This window comes from Cryptomeria japonica, chromosome 3 (genome assembly GCF_030272615.1).
Source record: "Cryptomeria japonica chromosome 3, Sugi_1.0, whole genome shotgun sequence".
Classification (NCBI taxonomy): Eukaryota; Viridiplantae; Streptophyta; class Pinopsida; order Cupressales; family Cupressaceae; genus Cryptomeria; species Cryptomeria japonica.
This window is the reverse complement of record NC_081407.1, coordinates 462,678,185-462,703,454: the sequence shown is the minus strand read 5'-3', so window position 1 is coordinate 462,703,454 and position 25,270 is coordinate 462,678,185. Positions and strand designations below refer to the sequence as shown.

At 35.7% G+C, this 25,270-nt stretch overlaps 1 protein-coding gene across 5 annotated transcripts; it reads left to right on the top strand.

The window, feature by feature from the left end:
- The first annotated feature begins 909 nt into the window (after positions 1–909).
- Positions 910–24,692, top strand: LOC131078401 (protein yippee-like). 5 transcript variants are annotated; one of them, XM_058016082.2, is made up of 7 exons: positions 910–1,276; positions 1,670–1,742; positions 2,710–3,061; positions 3,582–3,625; positions 23,929–24,037; positions 24,154–24,209; positions 24,342–24,692. In XM_058016082.2, the coding sequence occupies exons 3-7, from the start codon at positions 2,966–2,968 to the stop codon at positions 24,418–24,420; spliced, it is 384 nt and encodes a 127-aa protein (XP_057872065.1). In that variant the 5' UTR covers positions 910–1,276; positions 1,670–1,742; positions 2,710–2,965; the 3' UTR covers positions 24,421–24,692. The 5 variants fall into 5 exon arrangements, with proteins under 5 accessions (XP_057872065.1, XP_057872067.1, XP_057872064.1 ...); XM_058016084.2 differs by having other exon boundaries at positions 2,682–3,061; XM_058016081.2 differs by having other exon boundaries at positions 2,620–3,061.
- The last annotated feature ends 578 nt before the right edge of the window (positions 24,693–25,270 follow it).

Genomic DNA, 25,270 nt, shown 5'->3' with positions numbered 1-25,270 from the left:
GGAAAAGTACCAAGGTAAGCCAAGGGGTCTTATTGAGTTTTTTCATAAACTCACTCATTTTAAAATCTTCCTCCAGGTTCAAGCTACCATGATTATTGAGAAGGATAAATTTCGAAGGTTCCTTGAGGATGGTCAAGCTACCCTTTTCTTCTACGAGCTCAATTATGGATTCCAATGGAGAAGGACTCTGGACAACTTACAGGTGTTCGAGCATACTTGCCGGAAGCTGAGCCAGGCTATCAGAAAGAACCACAACACTAAACAGGAGTAGATTTTGACGTTGTCCCAGAATCAGGATCAGAAAACTATTGTTTGGATGGAGGGCCCTCTTGGTTGGTTCGCTTGGGTGGACATCCACCTTGATCTTCTGCTCTAGCTCTTTTGTTCCCTATTTTTCACTTTCGATGTATCTGAGTTCCTCTTTGTAATAGTACTACTGCTACTTTGATGTGAGGCCTCCTTTCAGGCTCTCGTTGGTTGTACTCTCTTTTTTGATCTCTCTATTTTTAATATAAAAAAACAAATATTGAAAAAGTTAAGATGGCAAGTTCTAATCAATATAATTACAATAATAAAAGCTAAAATTACAAGTTCTATGTCCTCAAAACTATTCTAGATAATAAAAATCTTCTATTAGAATTGTGTAAAAATTATTTTTTACTTAAAAATGAGTATAATTCATAATAATAACCAATCTGATTACAATAATATATTTACTAAAAATAAATATTAATAATATAAAATGACAAATTCTGCTATCCCATAAACTATCTTATAAAAATATAGTATTTTATTCCAACAGCTAAAGCATGAATAAATAGGAAAACTCCTTTCACCATCATAGAGGGGCCCCACTTGGTCGGAGGTTGTAAGCTCCGTGTATGCAATTATAAAAGCATTGCTTGAAGCAAAGAGCAAAGAGGCGAGGAATAGTAGAGTTTTTGTGAGCAGCAATAGAACCATGGCTTCAATTCAAGAAAGATGCGTCACAAATCCAGCGGGATTAACGTACTAAACATAGAAACATCCACCCTTCCCTCTTCACCCTTGGGTCAAACCCCCGCAGACCGCACCAAATAGACGGTTAACACGTTGTTCAGTTACACATCTTCGCAGAGGATAAGCAACCATTCTCACAAGAAGCGTACGCTTTAAGCCATTACGAAGCGTATGTCGCTCATTCCGTTCGATTGACGCCCTCGTTTAGCGCAATGGGATAGTAGAAACAAACTTTTATTTGGTTCCTCTCCTCTATTTTCTTTACAGTTATATTCTGGTAAGATTGCCTTATCCTCTATATAATTTTGGGGTATCAATCCTTGATCCAATTTAATAATTGGGATTCGAACCCTCAACAACCTTGTTGGCAAAAAGAGATTCTCAAAGTGCCGTAGAATTTATGCCTTTTGTTTGTGCGATAAGGGGGTTTATGTTTCTCGCGTAAATAGAGCCTTTCAATTGTCAGCAATTTATAATTTGGGCACCATCGTTTGTTATTTTGGCCATGGTGCTTGGAATAGCGATTTGGGTTGTCAGCAATTTATAATTTGGGCAACGTCGTTTGTTATTTTGGCCATGGTGCTTGGAATAGCGATTTGGATTGGAATGACAGCTAAGCAATGCTAATTTTGAAGGCCCAATAAACTTCCTTTATCTTCATGGCGTGTAGGTTTTGATGGTAGTTTCTAAATCGGGGAGCACTTCAGCAGTGTCTAGATTGTTACAAGTTTTCCTGGCAGATTGTAAGTATAAAAGTTAATGTAACATCTGCATACTCGCTACCTTGTTTTCGTCATAGATTGTGATTGAAACTTTGTTCTGGCAGTTATAGTGCCAGAAAATAAAATCAGTTATGGTGTTTTTTTTCTCCAGAACGAGAGTTTTTGCTTACTAGATGAATATTCTGGTCAGAACTTATTCTTTTGAATTGTTAGTTTACAAGACTGTAATGAATATAAGAGCTGTAGAATATTCCTACAATTTGGTCCAGTGTAAAATGTTAGGAGCACTACACTGCACGCAATGCATAGATTGAGAATTCTAGGTTGCTCTTGACACATGAGGCATTCTATATCGCTCGCAACCTCTGAATAATATTCTATTTTCATGAACCAAAATTGTTTCAAAAATTAGAAATTTTCCGATTAGTAGAATTTCAAAAAGCATGTCTTTACATTCCCCAAAACATTTATTGTGTTAGTTGTAAATTCTCTCTTTCTTGAGCAGTGGTCTGTAATACATATGGTTGGAATGAGAAAGATCTGCCATCCGTTTTATGATTGGGAATTATATTCCATACCTTAAGATATCTTGCAGAGAAGTGTTATATAATACATATATTTTGAATGAGAAAGATTCACCAACCTACCGATACCTGTAAACTATTTTCCATCCCAGAAAATTTCTTTTCAATTTAATGGCAATACCCTTTTAGTCCTCATGTGATTACGTATTCCATTTGACCAGACATTTTGCATCATATCTAGCTCATCCAGTAGGCATTACACAGTTAAATAAAGTGTAAGATTCCAGTATTGCATATGACGTGCCACATTTATTTATTTTTCATTCAGGTGATGATGTAATTTCTCAATATTTCACTTGATTGTATTTTCACAGGTGATGATGCAATTTCTCAATATGTTGCTTGCTTGTATTTTTATTTGAACTGTATAAATCAGGGCTCAACCATATATGAATGCTTATTAGGCACAGTCCTATGCGTGTCTTGGGAGGCCCACAACTGTGAGTAGTGATCAACCACTCTCATCCTGACCTGTGTCAGTATCTACTCCAAAAGTTCACCAGTCTACCTCTGTGTTTCCTAAAGAGAGGACATTTCCAATCCACATGGACATTTGATTAAGTGAGGTATTATATGTAGCCATTTTATCGGAGCAGAGATTGCAACAAATAATTCCTTCAGCCTAAGAAATATATAAAGGGAAGAGATTCGGGGATATAAATGGGAAGGCTTTTCCTTGTACAGCTGGATGGAAGGACATACAGTTGCAAGCATTGCCGCAGTCATTTGGCACTCTTTGAGGAACTAATTTCAAAGGTAATAAATGCCTTCATCTGTCTTGTTAATTAAATTATCTCTTGGCTTTGCACTGTACGCTGAGTCTCTTTCTTCATATCACTTTTACACTAAATCTTTTTCTTTACTTCACTTTTACGGTAAATGTAAGCTTTTCTCACATCATAAAAAACTACTAGGTCTTTACAGACATAGCAATTTCCCTCATTGTTTATTTTGATTGAAATGATATTAATCACGTTTTGATCAGTTCTGTTGTCTTATAAATTTTGTTTTTGACTCACTTGTTCGTATTCTGAGTTGGTAAGCTAGGGAGATAATATATATTCTCATGCTTGTATTGCAAAGGTTTATCTTGAGATGGGTAGGGATTATTAAATATAAAAAGTAAAGTAGGACTACACTAATAAATATATGATTATAATGGGAAGTCATTGTAATTTTAAAACCATTATTCTGTTATATGGCTGAGTTTACATTATTTTGAATCAAGTTACAAATTGCCTAACTTTCAAGTTTCATTGCCTATTTTTCTATGCAGTCTTTTCACTGCAAAAATGGGAGGGCCTATCTTTTCAACACCGTGTAAGTTCAATGATTTCAAACCCTCTCAACATTTTTTTTCTATTACCTTGTAGTTGGTGATAGTGTTGATACGTACAATATTGATTCTATCAATCCTTTCTAGTTTAAGACTATTAAAAGATCCTAATTGCACCTTCCAACAGTGCTGCTTCTACAAAATAAGTTATGGGGAAAAATTGCATCACTAGCATCTCTTTACACTCTCCTTGGTTAATATTGTGACTTGTAATATATTTAACTGATCAATGGAGATTACACAAACATCATTTGTATCTTGCATTTTTTTCTATGGCCACTTAATGGCAACCTGATTCTACTTATGCACATGTATTATTTAGTTATCCCCTGTCCTCAGATTCCATGATATACTGTCAAAGGAAGTCTTTTTTCTTATTTTTTATTTATTTTTATTGATAGGTAATAGGCCTAGGCCGATAAGGTGTACATACCCTACCCCCTTTGTGGGATTTGAACTTGTGACCTCTATTTCAAGAGCATAAGTTCTCCACCACTAGGCCAACTCAGGTTGTACACTGTCAAAGGAAGTCTTATTCATAAGATTTTCATCACAAAAAAAATTCAGATCTGAATCTCCCATCTAATAGATGTTTAAGTTGTAAGGTATTGATTTTTTTGTTAAAACTTAAAGGGGTAACTGGGAACATCATCGGGCTGAGATTGGCTCTAGAGACAAATAGGCCCTAGTCCTGAATGTGATATTGCTCACACATTTCTACTGAGCTGTGGGTTGTCCTATTGTTATATGGGGATTTGAACTTCATATCTCTTTACAAATGCACCACTTTGCTATTTCACGGTTACCTTTTGGAAAAGTTGTAATGTATTCAAATGCTGTATGTTAACTAAGAAATAATTTTGTTATGCACAGTTCGTGTTTGATGTTACAACTTGCATTTTATGAATGACAACATTGTATATCCATTTATAGATCATCGCTAATTATTGAGTTGTTATGATGTATATGAAGAGGTAGTTAGATGTCATTTTTTCTGGGTCCATTGCCCTCGATATTATTAGAAAAATAGGAGTTCAGTATCAATGGTCAAGAGTGCAATTACAGGCTTTAGAATAAAAGGAAAATTTCAAAATCAGAAACGACTGTTTTAGCAATTGCTTCCAATACACCTGTTTAGAATAAATAGAGGTTTCCTTGCACTCCATTACTTTGGACCTCTGGACATTGCTGTAAGGCCTTGTTTTCAATGTTATCTGGGAGGATGCTAATGCAGCTAAAATAGTTTCATGGACCCAAATTGACATCATTTACCAAATCATCAAGATTGGGACAATAAGGGAGGAAGCTAACAGAGGATGGCAAGACTTGCTTTGGACCTGTGAGGTTTTTGCATGAAAACCTCTTAATAGCAAGCTAAGCTTGTGTGTATACATTGGTATAGAATGTAGTCCACTATTTACTGTGGCAATTTAAGAAACAATTTGTGTGCTCTAGGAATATTCACATATTTTGCAAGTATGTATTGATGGATCTCAGAACATGAACCACTGTTTCCTTTTTAGCTTGTGGGGGGGTAATTGAGTTTGGTATCGTGCTTGCCATTGAATTTCCTTGAAAATCAACAAGTACTTGTGACAAGAATCAGCAGTTGCAATTTAGAATCCCTGTTCCGATGGGATTTATTTAGACTTGCAAATTTTTTTCAACTAAAACTTTTCATGGGTATATTAACAAGCACCTCCGTATACCCACTGAATATAGTTGTCTGTGAAACTGCATTTTGCTGAGGCTTTTGTCAAATGACGCTTGTACCTACTGACTATCAAGGCACACAATGATCTGATTAAATGTCCTTCAAATTTAGCAGTGATGTGAAGCAGTTGTAATGTTTTGTTATAGCGTTTAATCAACAATTTATATGCTAACTGCAAAAGTGCCTATTTGATAAAGTCTGCTTTTTGTTATCATTCAAAGGGTTGTCATCCCCTGTTCTGGAGCTCCCATTTGGCATATAGTAGAAGGGTATTTGAGTGCAACATATAGTCTTTGTTTTTTGGGTTCAATATTATCTGTGTTTCTCATATGTCAATTTGTCTTCTATATTAGATTTCTCTTTGAGCTTTATATGAATTTGTTGGTAAACAGATTTGTCACTACAATCGTTTCTCCAAAATTGATCCTGTTCGCCTGAAGAGCAGTGACAACCATGCCAATAGTTGGAGAGATTTTGATAAAACAACAATCTTCCTCTGCCTTTGAGAGGGGCAGCTCCCTCATATGATGAGGTTTTTTGGGATTTTCGCATGCTTTAAATTATAAAGTACATGAAGGAGAAAACATAAAACTAAAGAGATATAAAAGATAGAAACCCCAATGATAGACATATGAACATCAACTGAGATTTCCCAATTGGTAACAAATTACAAGGGGAGTTTATAACATAATATGTTTAGCCATGAGATGATCACGAAAGAAGATTGACAGATCTCGACATACAAAGAGAGGCTACTCCAACACATTCAAACTGAGATACCAAAGGTTGCTTGTGTATCATCACATCAATTGCACAGATCACATATGCATAAAAAGACTACCAATTTGACATACAAGAAATTGGTAACGATAACACAGGAATACATTTAGAACCCACGAACCAAGATGCATTTTTCATTATCCTTTTGAAAATATACAAGTCCAAAATCCTTTCTATACATAGCATGAACATAAAAAAGTTCTTTGAAAAGTTTCTGAAAATTTCACCAGAGTTGCCCCTTTGTAAAAAGTCCCCCTTTTTATATTACAAATAGCCTTGTATTTATGGGCTTCATAGGATAACTACCTAGTAACTAACTTTTCTTTTCGGGTTAATAGCTACTTCATTTTTGCGCAAAAAGAGATTAGTTAGAATCCTCTTCACTTTTGTGCAGAAAGAGTCTATTTCCTAATTTTTAGTTACAATGAGTGGTGTAAGTCACTTTTTAAACAAGGTAATTAGGAAACTTAGAAGCAATATCTTCTCGGTTTTGACCATTTGGAATACTATGTAATTTCTTTTCATTACATCCCTTGAAGGCATTTTGGCAAAGAGTTTACGTATTCTGTCTATCCTTCCACATTGCACCGAGAAAACATTTCTAAAGCAATCGACATAGGTGTAAGTGGCCTTTTTGTTTTAAATATAAACTTTAGAAAATCTTCCAAATAGCCAGCACGGGCATAAAGGAATGCTGGCAAAGGTTGTGGAACTTGGCTCTGCGCCAGCCCAATGCATTTGCTTGAAAGCATCTAAAACTTCAACAAATCATATTTGTGCAAATCCTGAAATCATTGTCGTGGATGAGATAAAACACTTTGAAGCATTGTGTAAAACAACTCACACACCTTATGTATGCTTCCACATTTTGCATGTATGTCTACCTGTGCACTTGCCATGATTGCATTCCATGAGATGACATCTCTTTGAGGCATTCTGTCAGATAGTTCACCTGCCGTGTCTATGCTTCAACGTTTGCATACAAGTCTAGCAAATTGGTCCAATGCTTTAGTGCAGCATTTTCAACAAATCCGATTTGTGCTTGTAATCATTGCCATTCCAATGAGACCATGTACCTTGGAGGCATTCTTTTCAAAAAGTTTAAGTGCTTTTTTCATGCTCTAATACTTCTAAATTTGATTCCCTTAACAATTCCTTTGATAAACCAAGTTCCCTATCAAGTTTCCCTATCTCCTTGGTATCCCTGTCCAAACCTATCACCTTGACATGGATATTGTGGAGCCATTACTTTGCAGCATATTCAACAAATAAAATATATACATATTGTGCAATTATTGCATCCTTTGTGACCACATTTCTTTGAGGCATTTTGGCAAACAGCTCACATCCTTTGCATATGTTTTCACAATTTACATACGTGTACACTAGCCGTTTTTGCTTTAAAGTTTTTGGAGCTTTATCAACAAATCTACTTCTTGGACATGCTGCAATCATTGCATCTTCAAATGACATCTCTTTAAGCCATTTTGTCGAACAGTTCATGTGGCATCTAAGCTTCCATATTATGCATGCTACCTGTAGTTTGTTACAATTCAAGCAATCACATTTCTCTGAAGCAATGTGTAAACATTTCCTGTGCTTCTCTAAAGCTTGCATGACTGTGCAGAGCATTTGTTTAAACTCTAGGAAGCCTTGTCAACAAATCTATTTCATGTATTTCTTGCATTAATTGCTCTCTATGAGATAATGTCTTTTTGAAGCATTCTTGTTAAGCTGTCACGGCCTGGTATGTGCTTTAGTGGATGTCCATATTTTGTTGTAAAAATCTCATTTTAGTGCAAACAAGACATGCTAGAAATACACCTGCCATTTGCATTTGCTTGGAACTTGCTAAAGCCTTTGCATCAAATCTGTTTTAACCAAATTTTACAATCATTGCATTTCATGAAATGCTACGTTACCCCAAGTTTCCGGGACGGGGGAACGGGGGGATGGGGGGACGAGTTTCCGGGACGGCAAATTTTTTTGCCAAATTTGGGGACGGGGGGGGACGGCAAAGGGGACGGCTGTATAAAATATAGGGAAAATTTAAAATATATAGGAAAATTCTAAATGTTCATATGAAAACATGGATAAAGCATGCATCTATACATTATATTCATATGAAAACATGGATATAGCATGTGTATGATACTATGAAAGCATTTTAGAATGCAAACATCGAACATACAACATTATCAATAGACTCAATACTCAATATGCACTCATAATTCAGAATTTCAATTCATTCACATTGTCAATATGCATATCATAATAGATATTAAAGAAATAAAATACATAATGGAGCCTAATCAGACTCAGAGGTTAAATTTTCACTACTTCCATCAGCGCAGTTCCCCCCTATATTTTTTGACGGGGGTTTGGGGGCAGCGCCCCCAACTTGGGGTCAAGGGGCATCGCCCCTTGCGGGGTCAAGGGGCAGCGCCCCGCGAGGCCAAAAATACTTTTATTATTTTATATAGGCATCGGGTGTTATTTTTCTATTGGCAAAAAACCCTTCATGAGATATTTCACTCCCTCAATTATGCAAAAAACATCATTAAAAAAAATTTGAAAATACGACTTTTTTTATTTTAATATTTTTCCCTAGCCCTAGATGTGGGGGACGTCTGGCCGTCCCCGGGACGGCTGGGACGTCCCCAATCCGTCCCCAGCCGTCCCCGGGACGTACGGACGTCCCCCACAGCTAGGGAAGCCGTCCCCCCGTTTCGGGGACGTCCCCTCAAAATTTTGACAATTTGGGGACTGGGGGGGGACGTCCCCTGGCCGTCCCCAAGTCCCCGAAACGTCCTCGGGACTGGGACGGGGGTTTTCAGGTAGGGGACGCGTCCCCGGGTTTCGTAGATGAAATGGCATCTATTTGAGGTATTCAGTCAAAACCTTTCACATGCTTAGTTCTGTGCTTTCAAAGGCTGTGTCTTCATCATTTTGAGGGATTTTTCCAAATGGTTTATGCGCCTCGTTTCCACTTCCACCTCTTGCTTGCACTTCCATTACAACAAAAGTCCCCTTTCCATTATGCTTCAATGGCTTTCGATGGCTATTTCAAAACCTCCAATCTGACAGGAAGGATGCTATGACACAAAGGAGGTTAATAGGTTTTTGAAAAATGCGCAATGGAGCACAGGAGATTAACTAGTTAATAGGTTAATCACTGCAAGCTTTTTGTACAAAACGAGGTGAAGGATTAACCTTTAACTTTAACAAAGAGGTTAAGTGTTGCAAGTGTTCTGCGCAAAATGGAAGTGAGAATTAACCATTAACTTGCCAAGAGGTTAAGCGTTGCAATTTTTTCGTGCGAAATGGAAGGTGGGATTAACCATTAACTTGGTTAATAGGTTAAGCTTTGTGAGATTTTTGTGCAAAATGGGATAAGCAATTAACCGTTATTTTGAGCAAAGGATTTAAGCATTTCCAACTTTTTGCGCATAACCGAATGAAGGATTAACCATTAGCTTGAGGGAAAGGTTGAGCATTTTGAATTTCCGAGCAAATAGGCACCTTTACAAGTTTCACTACCAAATTATTAGGATGGAAAAAATATTAAATTAATTAATTAAAAATGTTAAAATTACTTTGTCAAATTATTTAATATTTTCCCATTTAAAAGCTAGTAGCCTGTTTTAGAGAAACGCGCATAACGTTTGACTAAAGAGGAATTAGGCTCCAAAGTTTTAACTGAATATCAAAGGGTGCTAGGTGAGCATAACCCAAAGAAATATCATTATGATGAAATTTCGGGTGCAAGATTTAAACGTTTTTTGGAATAGAGGACAACAAAAATTAAAGCATTGAAATTTTACAAACATTGAACTGGGTTTGCACAAAAATTTGTCACATTCTTCCAAATGATATCTGGTACAATGCTCATGAAAGGGTTTCCCTCAACGCTTTGCTGTTTGCACAGTTTAATTGTTTTTGTGCTTTGACCAATAGATGAAAGGACTTAGATGATGGCTTTGGACTGAAACCACATAGTTACATATCTCGAAAACTTTCGAAAGTACACACAAGGTTTTGTCCGACATTAGCTTCAATGCAAAATAGAATTCTACATTGACATTATTGTCATAAATTTAGATCTTAAAGATAAAGGAAATGATGAGTAAGGGAAGCACGATTGCAGATTTGGTTTTTACATCAACCATTTTTCGATCTTTATTTATCATCTGAAGGATCACCATGCATTGTTTAGAATCTCTCTTTTGGCATACATTTAAGGTTCATAACAAATTTGATACCAGTGATAAGGAATGCACAATTGCTCACGCTGTTTATTGAGTTAATCTTCATGACCCATCCTTCATTAGTGGTTGTTTACAATCTCTTATGAGCGCCATTGCATTTTTTGATGCTCAAATAGGTGAAACATTGGCATTGAAACTGCCAAAATGAATTATTGCATAGCATCAATTGTTGCTGTTTGGGACTTGCAACCAGTAACTTTAATTACTTGGCAGGTCACTCATCCTAATATTACTCCAGGTTATGCGCATTAAACCACATGCCATTCCTCGCAATCAAGGATGTTTCAACTTTCAATTGCTATCCATTTGTGAAATCTCCAGCAAGTATCATGTCTTGTTAACCATTCATTTTGGAGCTACTAAGTTCTCTCTTAATGCATTTGGTGTTTTCACAGTGCATCATTGTAAATATCATTTGTGAAAGAGTATCATGTGGTTCACCAAACTTGGTCAGCAGGGAACAGATGTTACAATCAGTCCTTTTTTAATTTGGATGGGTGTTTCGATTTCAATTCACCGACATGTAAGTCGTTCCTATTGGTAGTTCCAGGTAGTGTCCAGCAGCCAACTGAGCAGTGTGAGATTGCCACTGGAGAGTTATATGTAGGGAGCTATAGCAGTTCATTGTACCGTGGTGAGACATTTTTTTCTGTAATATAAAATGTATTTGGTGATTCATTGTAGGAACTACAAGGCTCAACCCATTCCTTGTTACATGTTTTTTGCAAATTAGGTATCTTAAAGGGTATTTTATGTGTTGAATTTGTTGTAGCAGATTTCCTTTTATGTATGTTTGATTTCTATTGCTGTGGTTGAATTATTCTTAATCAGTGCATGGTCTCAGTCTGCTTCCAATGCAAATGAAACATAGCATCTAGTGTGACAGCAGTAGAAAGCATGTTTAAGACATCGAATCCTATTTTGTGTTGGTGAATTGTTTGTGGAATATCTTGAGCAATTGCAAACATACTGGCATCAAATTTGTTCCTCTCGATTTGCAGGAATTTGTGGGTTCATACCCTTTGTTTTGGAAGGGAAAGGAAGGGGTGGAGTTTTGGTGCCCTTGGATTTGGATTGAAACAAAGAAATGAAAACACAAGTAGAAGCCTCAAGCATACACTGTCAGATATGAAGTTAGTGGTTAAAACTAGATAAATTAGGAGTATTGTTAAGATCTTATTTTTGTTTGCCTGTGAAGATTGTTTCATGGATAACCAACTTGGCTTTTCTGTGTAAGCCTTTTTAACAGGCACAATTACAATGAGATTAGTGTTGCCTATTTGTGGCTTAGTTTCTGCTGAAATGCTATTGCTCTAATATGATATAGAACCTCTTGAGAGATTGGTGAAGGATCTGCAAAGTGAAGCACCTTTAATCTATTTCACTCATTGCATTATATAAGCTTCACATCTTTCAAAACAAAACTAGTAGGCACACACTTGCCTTGTAGTTGGAGCTTTAAAGAGAATGATGGCTTGTGTAGGTCTGTGTGAGACATTGACTGCACTGTGGGCATCAATGGTGGTTGTTAGAGTGGCGCTAAGGATGAAGCTGTATGATTTTGAAGGAAAATCTAGACAAGCTATATGAGTTGGACAATTTTTTTTTTCATTGCATGGACTGATTGCAAGTGGGAGGCAGCTCAGGTTTGTACGCAAGAACAGGAGTGTGCATCAGTAGTCATGGGTAAAGAAAATGGAAGTCAATGTTAATATCTTCCTATTTGTTACAACTTAAAAACGAAGTAGAGGAAGATGACTTGCTGCTGGATTGTGCTTTTGTGAGGCAGAACAGATGTGGAGAAGCATGGGCAAGTCATACTGGCAGATGTGCTGTGTTGGGAGTTGTATCTGGCAGCTTCATCATGTTAAAATACAAGTCATGTGGACCAAGGTAGATGTAATTTTTTTTCTGTTCTCCAAAAAAGGATCTTATTTCAGAAGAGCTTGCAAGAAAGCATGTATTAGGGACTCGGATATCTGCATGCATATCCATTTGAATGGGTATATATTGATGCAGAGATGCAAGTGACTAAGTAATTCAAAATCAGATTTTTCATTGATGCTAGTTGCATTGGTGGAGGTAGATGTTGTTGACTTTGATGTGTGAAGGGTCATATTTGGCAGATCCTACTTGTGCATAAGGAATGCATTCTTTATGAGGAAGGAAAATAAAAGTTGCCCGCTTAAGGATGGAGAGGCCTTCATCATCAATACAAACAAGGGCATGCCAATTATAGCATTGGTGAGGGCCAACCAGGTTGATAAACTTAAATGTACTAGATAAATTTTAATTGTTATTCTTAGAGGACAACCAAGGAGAGTTGGTGGAACTAGAGACTTAACAAATCAACTGTAGCCAAGAGCAAAAATATCAACTAGAAGGGCTAGTGCAATGGTTCAAGGTGTTTCAAGAACCAAGAGGTCTGCTAACAAGAGATATGTAGAACATGAAACATGACTGCTGTGTGAATCACTCTTTCTTACTATTTGGGTAGCAAGCTAAGCAGCATAGTTGTCCAATTCAGAAGTTCAAATTCCTAAGGGATGAGTAAAATGCTGGAAAAAATAGTAATCCTGCTTTAGAAGAACTTTGTGTGTGGCGGGTAGGCATGTGTGCATGCGTGCATCATAAGCATATTGAAAAATTTAGAGGAATGAAATTGTAAATTTAAAATACAAAAAATTAATTAGGAATTTTCTGATCAGAGTGATCAGATAAAGTTGGTTGGGACATAAGGTTGCAGTTGGAAGAAATAGTAATTTCAGAAAATGAAAAATCATTGACAATGTTTGGGTCAGATTGATTTGATGTATCCCAAAAATCTGAATCTGATATATTATTTTGATCTGGCCTAGATTCATAATGATTTAGTGAATCTACCTAACGGTTCTGATTGTGGCAAAAACGTGAAATTATACTGGGATTGGTTTTCCGTTGGGAAGTCTTGGTAAGCAGGTGCAAGTCCCAATGGTCAGAATTGATGATATGACTAGTCTATTTCTCTAGTATCAATCCTGTATCAGCAACTTTTGATGCAGAGTTCCAAGTGGACCATTTAATCTCACAAAATGGGCTGTTGTTTTTATCTCTATTGGAGATAGATCATTAATATTGATTTATTATTAAAAACCTAGTTTATTCTCTGCAAACAAAGATATTTAACTATCATACCTATCTTTAGAAGAATATAGGTAAAGTATGCCGGAAGATATCATATTTGTTAATTATTCCACTTAAAAATTTATTATATCATTATATTGTAATTATTATTAATATTATGATATTGTAATTAATATTAAATTATTATTAAGTATGATTATATTATTTGTTTTGATGTATTATAATTTTTGTATTACCAATTTATTATTATTATATTTTTATTTTATATTACTTATCCTTATTCTTGAGAAAGAAGTGCACTTTATCTAGGGACATTTTCAATCCCCCATAATTAATAATATTAGATTATGAAGTTAATTGATTGCATGATGGAGATAGACAAATTGATTGATCAGGTTAACTCAGAGTGGGTGGCAGTTGAGAGGTGGAAGTGAAGATATAATTAGCATCAAATAACTAAAAATTAGTTAATTGACTGCATGAGAAGAGAATAAATAAAATAAAATAAAATTTAAAAAATAATAATAAAATGTTTTGTTGCTTTTCATGCATTTAAGTGTCACAAACACGTCAAATTAGATGCTTCTAGTTTTTATTGACGGACATTTTTGTATCGATATGTGCGTATAATATGTCTTCGGCATAATTATGAAATATTGTGGAAGTGCCAATCACATAAATTTTTTAAATTTGTGGGTTGTTGCATTGGCTAGTAATTCATCTCTGAGATAATAGTAAGCTTTGTGTTACATAACACAATCTGCTACCCAAAGCATGAATGAATTATCTCCTTGATCCATAAAGATCCTTGAGGGGTGGGCTAAAGCTTTTGCCATTTTGACTCCAGATCCCTTAACTTTTTCACGTGTTTGTAGTGTTATTATATACTTGCTTTTACTTTTTTCATAGGATAATCCCAGATTAAGTTACTGATTATGGTTTCTTATCTGTTTTGCTCGTTGGAATATGTCATCAAGTCTCACTTTTCTATATAATGTTGCTTGACTTGTCTAGAAATTGTGGTGATTCTTTTCATCCTTATTAAAACTTTACTTAAAGCTTTGCTCATTTTTTCTGTCTTTCATTTCTTTAGTAATAGCTGGACTATTTGTTTTTTGATGATGCTAGTTATTACCAAAAATAAGCTTCTATTTTATCTATATAGCAAGAGCATCCTGAAGTAAGTTACAATTTGGACTGTGTTGCGAGTAAAAATTCACATTTATATACTAATAACATGAAAAACAAAGCTGTGAATTGTAATATAATATAATCATCAGTCAATTGTAATTGTAATGCATTGTACTTGTAATTATAATTGTAGTGAAGATTTGCTTGTTTGGGTTAAACCCCCCTTGCCAATTGCCTTGTCACTAGTTGTGGCTGTACCTTTGGGATGCTTAAAGTTAGGGTTCATTTACTAAATCCTTGAAGCAACATATAGTGGTTTCCATAGGATTATTGTATAAGATTTGAATGGGGGAAATTTTGAAGTGCCTTGTGATTTAGTCTTATCTGGGTTTACATCTATAATTTCATAGGCTGATGTAGGTATCTATAGACGAGAGTTGTGTGTGATTTAGATTTTTGATTAATCAATCTATATTGATAGTTTGGTATGCTATGTGCACTCTCTTTGCTCCTCAGCCCTCCTTTTTCCCATACCCTCCATTTATGTCTTTTAAATTACATTATGGAGTAAAATTAATCTTTATTACACTTTTTATATGGTATGAGAGCCTAGGTGGTAGTTCCTAAAGGCTTCATTGAATCTCTTGCAAGAGTTGTAGAAGAGCTTCCACGTCCAATTACATATTTGTTTGCGCTTGGATGTAGGTTTGGGAGGAAGTTTTTTCTTCTTCATAATAACCTTTCACCAAATCTATATGTTGATTGAAGGTGAAGCTCTACAAATATCGTGATGTGAATATTAGGTCCTAATGCTCTGCAGTTTGCATTTTGGAGTCAAATGAGGATTTTTCACCAAATGTTAACAGTTTTTTTGGAATTTATCAAAAATTCCCTTGTTTTTTGGAGTTTTTTGCAAAAAGTCATTAAGGATTCTTTTTTAGCACTTTTTATGGAAATGTCATCTTGTCCCCCAAATTGAAGTTTTATTTTTGTAGATGGTAAGAAGTAGGTGAGCTAAGCAACATATTATCAAGGCCTAGTATAGTAGAATGCAATTGTCCAAATCATACCTTTAGGAATAGGTCATTGATGTTATTGGTTTTAACAGTGCTACAATGGAGAGTGGGTTGATTACTGACAGAAAAGCATTTGAGTTTTGGGTGGAAGAGTATTCTCATCTTGTGAACTGTTGCAGAATGGGTTTAGTTAGAGCAGTGAAGTAGGTGGGGTCGAAGTGTTGCTAGACTTAACCCAAGCATCGTCTGACGTTAACTTTGAGCTTAGAAGCCTTCCTAGGGGGCCAAAGGTTGTCAACTAGCATTATGGGCCAGACCATGATGCTAGCAAGTAGAGCGTCTGGGTTAGGGGCCAAAGGTTGTCAACTAGCATGCTGGGCCAGGACTTGATGCTAGCAAGTAGAGTTCCAGTTTGCGGTCTAAGGTTGTCAACTTGCATGCTGGACCAGGCCTTGATTCTAAAAAGTAGAGTGCCAGGATTCGGTTCTGCCCTCTTTGGTATTCAATTGTTGACATCAGCATTGATGGGACCATTGAACAATAGTTTGTTAGCTGATGTCGCATCGTTATGACTAGCATGAGACAGTTGGACCAAAAATTTGAAATTTCTTATTGAAGAAGGTCTGGTCAGTGTAAATCAATCAATTTTTATGATGAACATTGGAACAGCAAATAAACTGGAGAGAAGTGACATAATTATCTGCACCCATTATATGAATGCTACATTTAATAATTTAATTTTGGAGGGAAATGGGTTTTTTGTTCCATAAGCTTTTAGAGGCCAAAAAATGGTCATTGAACTCTCTTTTCAGTCATTTGAAGTATCAATGAGCCTTAGGCATTGGTGCAAATTTTGAGCAAGTTTGGCTATGTGTTGAGGAGATCTAAGTACAGTTTCAAATTCAAGAGTTACTATTTTAAATGGGCAGAATTACAATATTTGGGAGCATGATATGGAAGGATACATGTAGAATAAGAATCTTATGATGGATTACTATTAGCATTGAAAGTGCTCCAAGCAATGGAAGAATAATTGGTCAAATTCAACAATTGCTTGGATGAGGCCTTTCGAGAAAATAGTTTTCATACTACAAAGAAGTTGTGATTTTACATTCAAGGAAACTAGCCTTTGGACATGTTGAAAAGTCTCTTCTATACAAAAATGAAGTGAGTTGTTCAATTGAGTAGTAAATTCTATTCTTGATCCTCTTGAGCTTTGATAGAATAATATATATTTTGGCTTGGAACAAAGTGATTTAATCACAATATTCAAGATGAGAAGCTAGGATCTAAGGAATAAAGCCTGCTACATTGAAGGCAGAAAATAAACCCAATGCATATAAGAGTTACGAGATGACGAAACTAAACTCTAGCATGACTATTTGAAGCTAGCAAAAGGAAAAAACTTGCTCAAATTGTGGCAAATCATGACATAGTGAAAGAGATTCTTCAAGCAGTTTGATGATATTGAAGAGGCTCAAAATATTGGAGACAATTGTCCAAGAAGTATTGATGGTAGTCCCCATTCTGTTACTATCCAATCTATACACACTCTTGCTGTTTTGAATGGTTTTTTGATTTATATGGTCATGTTGTGGATGTAGAGATACATTGTTTTGATGTACCTTGTAAGTTCAAAGGTGACGGAATATTTGTTGCAAATCCTATGTATTTGTGGTAATGTTACTAAATCAGAAGGGAGGCCAAATTTTGGTCCAATAAAGTTGTGGTCACTGGTGAAAGACATCAAAAGCTGTTTCAAGTTTGTAGCTTGTGACTCACTTCATAGTATTTACATGTTATCAGTTATACAAATTCGCTAAGTTTCATGATGCATAAGAAAGCATTTACTTGTTGAAAAATAACGAGAAGGATGATTGTCTAAAGCATGACACTCTTCTAAAAGAAATCAGAGTCATAATGTTGATGTTTAATAAACATGAAGATGTTATACTCTAGGAAACCGATTCTCAAGTTGACACTCTAGTAATACTTTAGAGGACATTTATTAAGAGAAGGAAGGTGATCCCTCGTCATGGTTCTAATGCAGATGATGACATTTCACATGATGCTTCTTCCTAAGATGATGATGATTCCTCTTATGATTCAGATGGTGATTCCTCACATGAATATTCACATGTAACTGATTCCTTGGATAATGGTTCTTCCCTTTGTCAAATATGGCTAAGGTATTGTGATCACGTTGAAGCTTCTAATGCAGATGATGACATTTCACATGATGCTTCTTCCTAAGATGATGATGATCCCTCTTATGATTCAGATGGTGATTCCTCACATGAATATTCACATGTAACTGATTCCTTGGATAATGGTTCTTCCCTTTGTCAAATATGGCTAAGGTATTGTGATGCAGAAGCAGAACTTGTTAGGGATTTCAAAAGTCATGGTTTCTGGCTGAAGCCGTTTTTAATAATTTTCAAAGCACCCCTTTCTGAGGGTTGATGCCCAAACTACTAATAAATTTATTTAGTTTTTATCTGAAGGACATTGTCCCTATATATGAAGGAAAACGGTAATGTGTTCCATAAATTCAGTAGTTGCATGTTTTTGAAGAATCTTTTTACAAATTTATGTGTTTGGAAAATTTGCCAATTTTTTCCCTTGGTTTTTGCCGACTCCTGAGTGATTGAAAGTTTTGAGTCATCGAAGTTATTGTGAGTCTGAACATTCAATTATCATCATATTACCATTCATGTCATCCTCTTTTAACCTTTTGTCCTAAAGTGCATGTCTGAAAATTTTGAATCCATGAACACTGGAAACTCCATGTAGAGAGCTACAAGCCATCTAGAAGCAAAGTGATGAACTGATTTTTCATGAACATAGTGCAGAGAATCCAGAACCTGCTCCATATTTGATGGCAGTGGAGGCTTTCTAGAATGCTCACTAGAATGGTCTGTGGTGACTTGATGCATACCAATAACAGTTTTATTGGAGCTCGGAACAAGAAGCATGTATTTCTCATTACATTAGTACTACTGTCCATAGTATGCCTCTGATCTGTTAGTTGAACCAAAACAGGAATATCCTAAGACTATTTAAGAACATGGATTTATTGACAATTATTATTACAAACATATCCATCAAAACAAATACATTCTCATCTAAACCCTTGTGGGATCAGCATTCAAGCTTGAAACATTTACAGTGGACATATTGTTGCCAGAATATAGACAATTTAAAAAGAAACGAAAAAATAATACAGACATCCATCGGTATGTCTGGTCACCCTCAGTATGTTTGGCACTCTTTTTGATTCTTCAGGGATGTGTCTCAGAATCTTTGGAAGGCAGGGGATGGCCTTTCTCTTACTTGTGTATTAGAAACACTGTTGGGGATGGGGACATGGGGAAACACAGGTGACATGTCCCCTACTAACCCTGGGGAATGTAGGTAAAGCAAGTTCTGGTTATATATTGGCCTGAACCAATTTTCCAGATTAGTGTATGTGTGATACAAATCATTAGAGTCTCTCTTCAAAACTTGGTTGACTCCAGCTTTTCCACTTGATTCTTTAACATTACCCTTTACAATGCTAAATCTTCTTTACTTATGGAAGGTTCGGTGGCAGTTACTTTTTCCTTAGTCGTGTAGTGTTAGTCTCAATCATTTTAAGAGACTCAGAAAACTGATAACTTCAACTAATTTTTATAGGAAACAAAGAATAGCCATCGAAGTTAGCCTTATTATGTTAGTGTCATTTTGAGCATGGAAGAATGCACACCTTCTTTTGATTACTTGAGTGTGATGTCGCCTAGTTGGATCACTCTTTACTTTGCCCTAAGTTCACAAAAACATATGGAACAAAGCATATAATACAGTTAGGAATACCTTTCTTTACATAAGATAAACCAATTCTGTCCTGGAAACCTGTAACATTGCAATCACAGCTAATGAAATAAATCTATTAATATTGCAAGGAATATATTAATAATGAAATAGCAAGTTCAACTGGTATGCAAATCTCAGTCACAAATGATATGGAATGGGCAGGCATGTCAGGGTGCCTTAGGACAGCAGTTCTCCCTCCATGCAATTCTCCTCCATTCTTCTATGGGCAGAGATGTCTAATTGTTAACAATAGTCCCTCAACACAGTTGTTGGGAAATGTCTTGCATTAGGGTGCCCTTAGCGGTTCTCCTTCCCACAGTGCAGTAGTTGTGCCCTCTTTAGCTGTTCTCTCCACTTTCATTGCAACAGGGTGCCCTTGACGGTTCTCTTTTAAATGCAGACTTCTTCCCCAACTCCCTTGTGACAGACTATGGTAGATTATATTTATGTTTTAATGTTAAACAAATAACAGAGATACATCATGAATTCATATATGAAACTAAACATAGTTCTGCATTACTACCATATATTAAAATATTAATAATTTAGACTCAGATCTGATTATCTATTGTAGCCTTAAGTATTCTGAATTTTGTCCCTTGTTCTAAGGATTCAATTTGCTGGCAGATTATTCTCCTTTTTTAATCCGTTATCCTTCCCATAATAAGTTGGCTTATATATCCTAAGGTTGCATCTCTTGGCTTGGGTGTACCTTAACAAAAGAGTGGTATCTCTTCCCTTCATATCCCGTACCCTTTTATTATGCTGCTTAACTAATTTGTTCCTCACTAACTCCTTTACGCCTCAATTACCCATGCCCTTGATATCTGTGAGTGTTTGTGGGTTTGTATAGAATCAAGTCATAGGAATGGGAATCGCTGTTGATACAGGAGTATCCTTATTGCTCCGTATCAGTCATTATTTGAAAGAGTGCCTTTCTTATTACAAACGTTGATTGATATTGAGTATCCGATGTGCACACAATAATCTGCGGAAGTGTAGTGTCGCGAACACTATAGATTGCAAAGGCCCGATTGAATATATCAGTGGTCCTCAAATCTTACTCTCTGCATTCTGATGCCAATCACTTGTGCCTCCTATTCTTGACTGAAAATATGTTATTTCCTTCTAATATTCCTACTGTTTCATAATGATCTTTACTTCTGGTTTGCTACCAAGGTCACGCCCGTGAACTTCCCGATAGATGTTCTTTGTACCCTGCTTGTCTATATTTGATTGATCAATAAACTCCCCTGAAGCTTATTCTGCTGAACTCCTCCCGATATCAATTATTTTTGCCTCAACACGAATAGAGATATCTTCTATTGACCTTGGACTGCACATTAGAAAATTTTTGAAGTCTTATTTAATAAGAATTTTTCTCGTCTATTATTCATTGTTTTTCTTTAGGGTAGGTTGTGAATAGTGTCATGGCAGGGGCATGGCATTGAGTTATACTTTTTATATTGTCACTAACTGTTGACCTCTCACTCTCACACCTTCTATATTGTCTCCAGTGCCAGTATGTCTTGTCATCACCAGTTCATCCCTCTCATTCATATACAAAATATTTGAGTAGCTTTTATCTGTTTGCAATGAGATTGTGAGTTATTCTCCTCATTTAGTTGGATGTCTTCTGCGATGGCCCATACCCTTTTCTAACAAACTTTAATTTCTTTGGAATTATTATTAATTTTGACTTTTTATTATTACTATACGACAAGTTAGTGACCAGTAAACTTGGGTTGTGGAGTGGGGTATCCATTTCCCTCTGCATACAGACATTTCCCAGTGGCTTTATTTAAATGTAAATCTAATATAGCCTTACATGCTTCTGTACCCTATTTCAAAATGATATGTTCTACCTGTACTGACATTTTCCGGTGACTATATTTATATGTAATGTAGACATTCCTTTATTCATATACTTCTGTACCGTTTTTTAAAATTACATCTGTATCTCTGCTGGCATTTGCCATGTGTATTGCTCATCTCTCAGTTAAGATGATGCCAACAACTGGTTGATTACTCCAGACACTTCTTTGTTCGTTCTCACTTTATTTTCTTCTAATAGCCTGTCGCAAGTCCCCCTCTTTTTGTTATACCAAGCTACTGTACTATTCTGGCAAGCTTTTTGTTTGTAATTCTTCTTCTTAAATTTTATGTTTACTCTCCATACATTTCTTTGTTCATTGTCACTTTATTTTCTTCTAATAGCCTGTCACAAGTTTCTACCTTTTGGTTATACCAAGCTACTGTACTTTTCTGGCAAGCTTTTTGTTTGTAAATATTCTTCTTAAACTTTATGTTAATCCAAGATATTGCCATATGGTTGATTTGTAGATATAAAATTGATTTTGAAATTTGGTTAGCTTCTTGTCTGGTTCTTGACTTGGAGGTTGTTGTTAATGACTGACAATCGGTGTGGGTTGATTGCTTGAGGAGGGAGAAAAAGTGCGACTTTCATGCTTATGGGACTAGATATGGGTAGAATTTCCTAGATTATATTGTCTCTAGAAATAATCTACAGCTTATGGTTATTGAATTCCAGACCTTTTGTCATGGACCTTGGTTTTTCTTTCCACAATAATATAAGGTCTATATGAAAAAAAATTTCAAGTTGAAAATGCTGTTTTCGAGATGCATAAATTAATGAGTGTATAACAATCTACTTCATTTGCTGTTTTGTTGAATGCATACCTATAAAAAAAGTTCAACACGATTCTTTATCTGCAGGGTCTAGGTAACTTGTTCGTGTAGAGTCTCAACTATAGCTTTTGGTTGTATGTTTGTGTTTTGATTTCAACATGATTGAAGGTGTTTTTGTTAAGATGTTAAGATTTCATGGAAAGTTTGGGACTTCTCCAAGGTCTTCTACTGATATATATGTAATTCTGACATAAATCTAACCACTTCAACAAAAAGTATGTGAGATTTTGTCATATTCTTTCCACTTTTTGATACTTAGGGAAAAATTGGGTTTTCTGTATGTGTGGCCAGTTCATTTAATAAATTACAGTAATAAAGTAATTTTTTCGAATACTTTTTGACCATGGATGAAACACCAACGTTTCCATGATTTAGCTATCCAAGAGTCAATAGGTAGGATCAAAACTTGAAGACTGTCTTAGTGCTAGGACAACTTGATGCCTTGCCAGTTAAGGATATCTGTTCCCAAAACTAATAAGTATGGACTAATGAGTGAAGAATACAAATATCAGTATAATAATTGTGACATACCATACCGTTTGTCATTTCAAGCTCCTTAAAAGCAGTCCAAGACTTGCAGCTAAAAATTTGGAATAAAACTACAAATAACAAAGAGAATTGGATTCTTGAAACTTATCAGTAATTAGGGTGTTTGAGCAATATAAGTTTAAATGCAACCCAAGCTGCATAATATAATTTTTAAGTAGCCACAATCTCATCAGAAAGGAATTCGTTTCTCTAGCTGTCAATGGGAACTCTTATTCAAAGTAGCAGTGTTAAAAATACTAGTGGTATAAATGAGCCAAAATTGCCATCTATATGAATTGAATTCAAAGCTGGGTAGATAACGTCAATTGCTTTGACGAATGGACCTTTTTCCCTAGCTGAGATGACTTGGGTCAATTAGTTAAGCAATTATTGCTCAATCCTTCTCAGTTTCAGGAATCTGAAGGACCCTAGTAAGGATTTAAATATCCTTTTTTGATAGTTCTTGGGCCTTTTTGTTTGTTGAAGTTTTTTCCTTCCTTCACTTTTAGGTTTAAGTTGTGAAAATTGCCTTGCAATGGCCTAACTGTAATATCTGATAAATTTCATTTGATGAAATGTATGAAATGCGTGGTTTGTGCAATTAAATGACAAATGTATATCAATTAATTCAGATTTTTTAATTTATTAATAAGAGGATAATATTGCAAATAAATTGTATGACATTTGAAAATTAGCAGAGGATGAGAAGTCAATTATATGTGTGACGATGAGTCATCTTAAAACACTATGTAGTAACCAGGAAATAAGATGCTGGGTGAAAGATATTGGTTGGTTTGAAGCTACAATCTCTGAAGACCTGTTTGCACTCCATTCCAGACTGAATTTTTCTTTTGCAAAAAATGAAATATGAGAGTTACAAACTATGGAATCCACATCTGTCAAATTCCCTGAAGTAATATAAAGCATTGATCCAGTTTCAAATATGTAATATATTGTTCATTTATGCATTGCTAATATCAATTTGCATTGTGAATAGTAGTTTGACGTAGTGATTGCAGTATATTTCTCCCTTTTATTTTACTTTATTGTATTTTGGAATTAAATATTCCTGATTTTATCATGTTTTTTCGCTTATGAAACTCTATCTGCATGGTGGTATTTGGGTGGTTGGGATTTTTAGTTATCGTGCTATTTCTATGTTGCAGTGTTAATGTATTTGTTGGGCCTCTAGAGGACAGAATGATGACAACTGGAATACATACAGTAGCAGATATTTTTTGCAATTGTTGTGGGCGGATCGTTGGCTGGAAATATGTAGGTCTCACTGCTTGAATCTGTTTTATAATATATTTCCAGATTTATCACTATACAACAGAATTGTTCGTTCAATTCATCACGCTTTTGGAGCTTTACTCCTGGCATGTTTGCAGGAGGCTGCCTATGAAAAGAGTCAAAAGTACAAGGAGGGAAAGTTCATCTTGGAACGGTAAAGCACATGTTTTTTCAAATTGAGTGATCTGGTGCTTATGGAAGTCTTTTTTCTCTTGGAAAAGGAATTTTGAGGTAGGAAAATTGTGTGCCCAATTCAACCATTGTCATTGGCTGGATTTTTGGACAGGGGAAGGATGGTCGATGGGGATGGCCGGAACTTCTTGGCCGACACTCCTGTAGTTGGTAGTGATGCAGATGATGTCTAGATACAGACAGACATGCTAGTTTGTTTTGCCTGTTGCCTTTAGCATGGTACTACAGGCATCAATTGAAGATTAGTCAGAATTAGTGTAAACAAACAATGGGTTCGAAGATCTATGCTTTCTGTCAGATATGGGTGGTGAACCCTGTTTTGTTTATCGTTGATTTCTTAGTCTGGAATACTGCCACTGTTATTTTAAAAATTTAAAAACTAATTTGAGAAAATTTATAGCTAAGAATCTCATTCATTCTAAATTTACAATTGGGTCTTAGACTCTGTTTGCTTGTTTGTTCACGTTAGCAAAAACCGACACTTGCTGATTTCTAAATACAACTTTGTGGACTTGGTAGGGTTTTTCATGCACTCGTTTAATTTTTTGAAAATTTTCTCAACAATATTTATAATGAAAAAATAAGTGAACATGGGTTCGAAAGGGAAGCAACAATAGTATGGGAAATGGGTACCAGGGATTATAGGGGTATTTAAGCCATGGGAAATGTGTACCAGGAATTACAGGGGTATTTAAGCCATTACCGGTATAGACTTTAGGGCCGTGGTGTTTTACGACTTAAGTTATGAGATGTAACGTAAATACAATCATAGGCAATGTAGTGTGTACCTCTAGAAAATGCAAGGGAAATGTATTTGGTATGTTGCAATCACGATTTATATTAAAATTCATTACAATAAAAGTTTGCAAGATGTATAAGTGGACGAGTCTAAAATTGGTAATCTATAGGTGTGCAGTAAGTCCAAATCTGTTGAAACAGTTCCATTTGCTGACCAAGATATAGTGAAATTTGGTCAGATACTTTGACGATTCCTGTACCTTTGTATTCTCGTGCAACACTTCT

What these genes read in the sequence shown, in the direction of transcription:
- LOC131078401 (XM_058016082.2), top strand. Translation starts at nt 2,966, where the DNA reads ATGGGAAGGCTTTTCCTTGTACAGCTGGATGGAAGGACATACAGTTGC. An exon ending in GCCTATCTTTTCAACACCGT is followed by an intron (nt 3,626 to 23,928) that starts GTAAGTTCAATG and finishes TCTATGTTGCAG; the next exon opens with TGTTAATGTATTTGTTGGGC. An exon ending in GGATCGTTGGCTGGAAATAT is followed by an intron (nt 24,038 to 24,153) that starts GTAGGTCTCACT and finishes GCATGTTTGCAG; the next exon opens with GAGGCTGCCTATGAAAAGAG.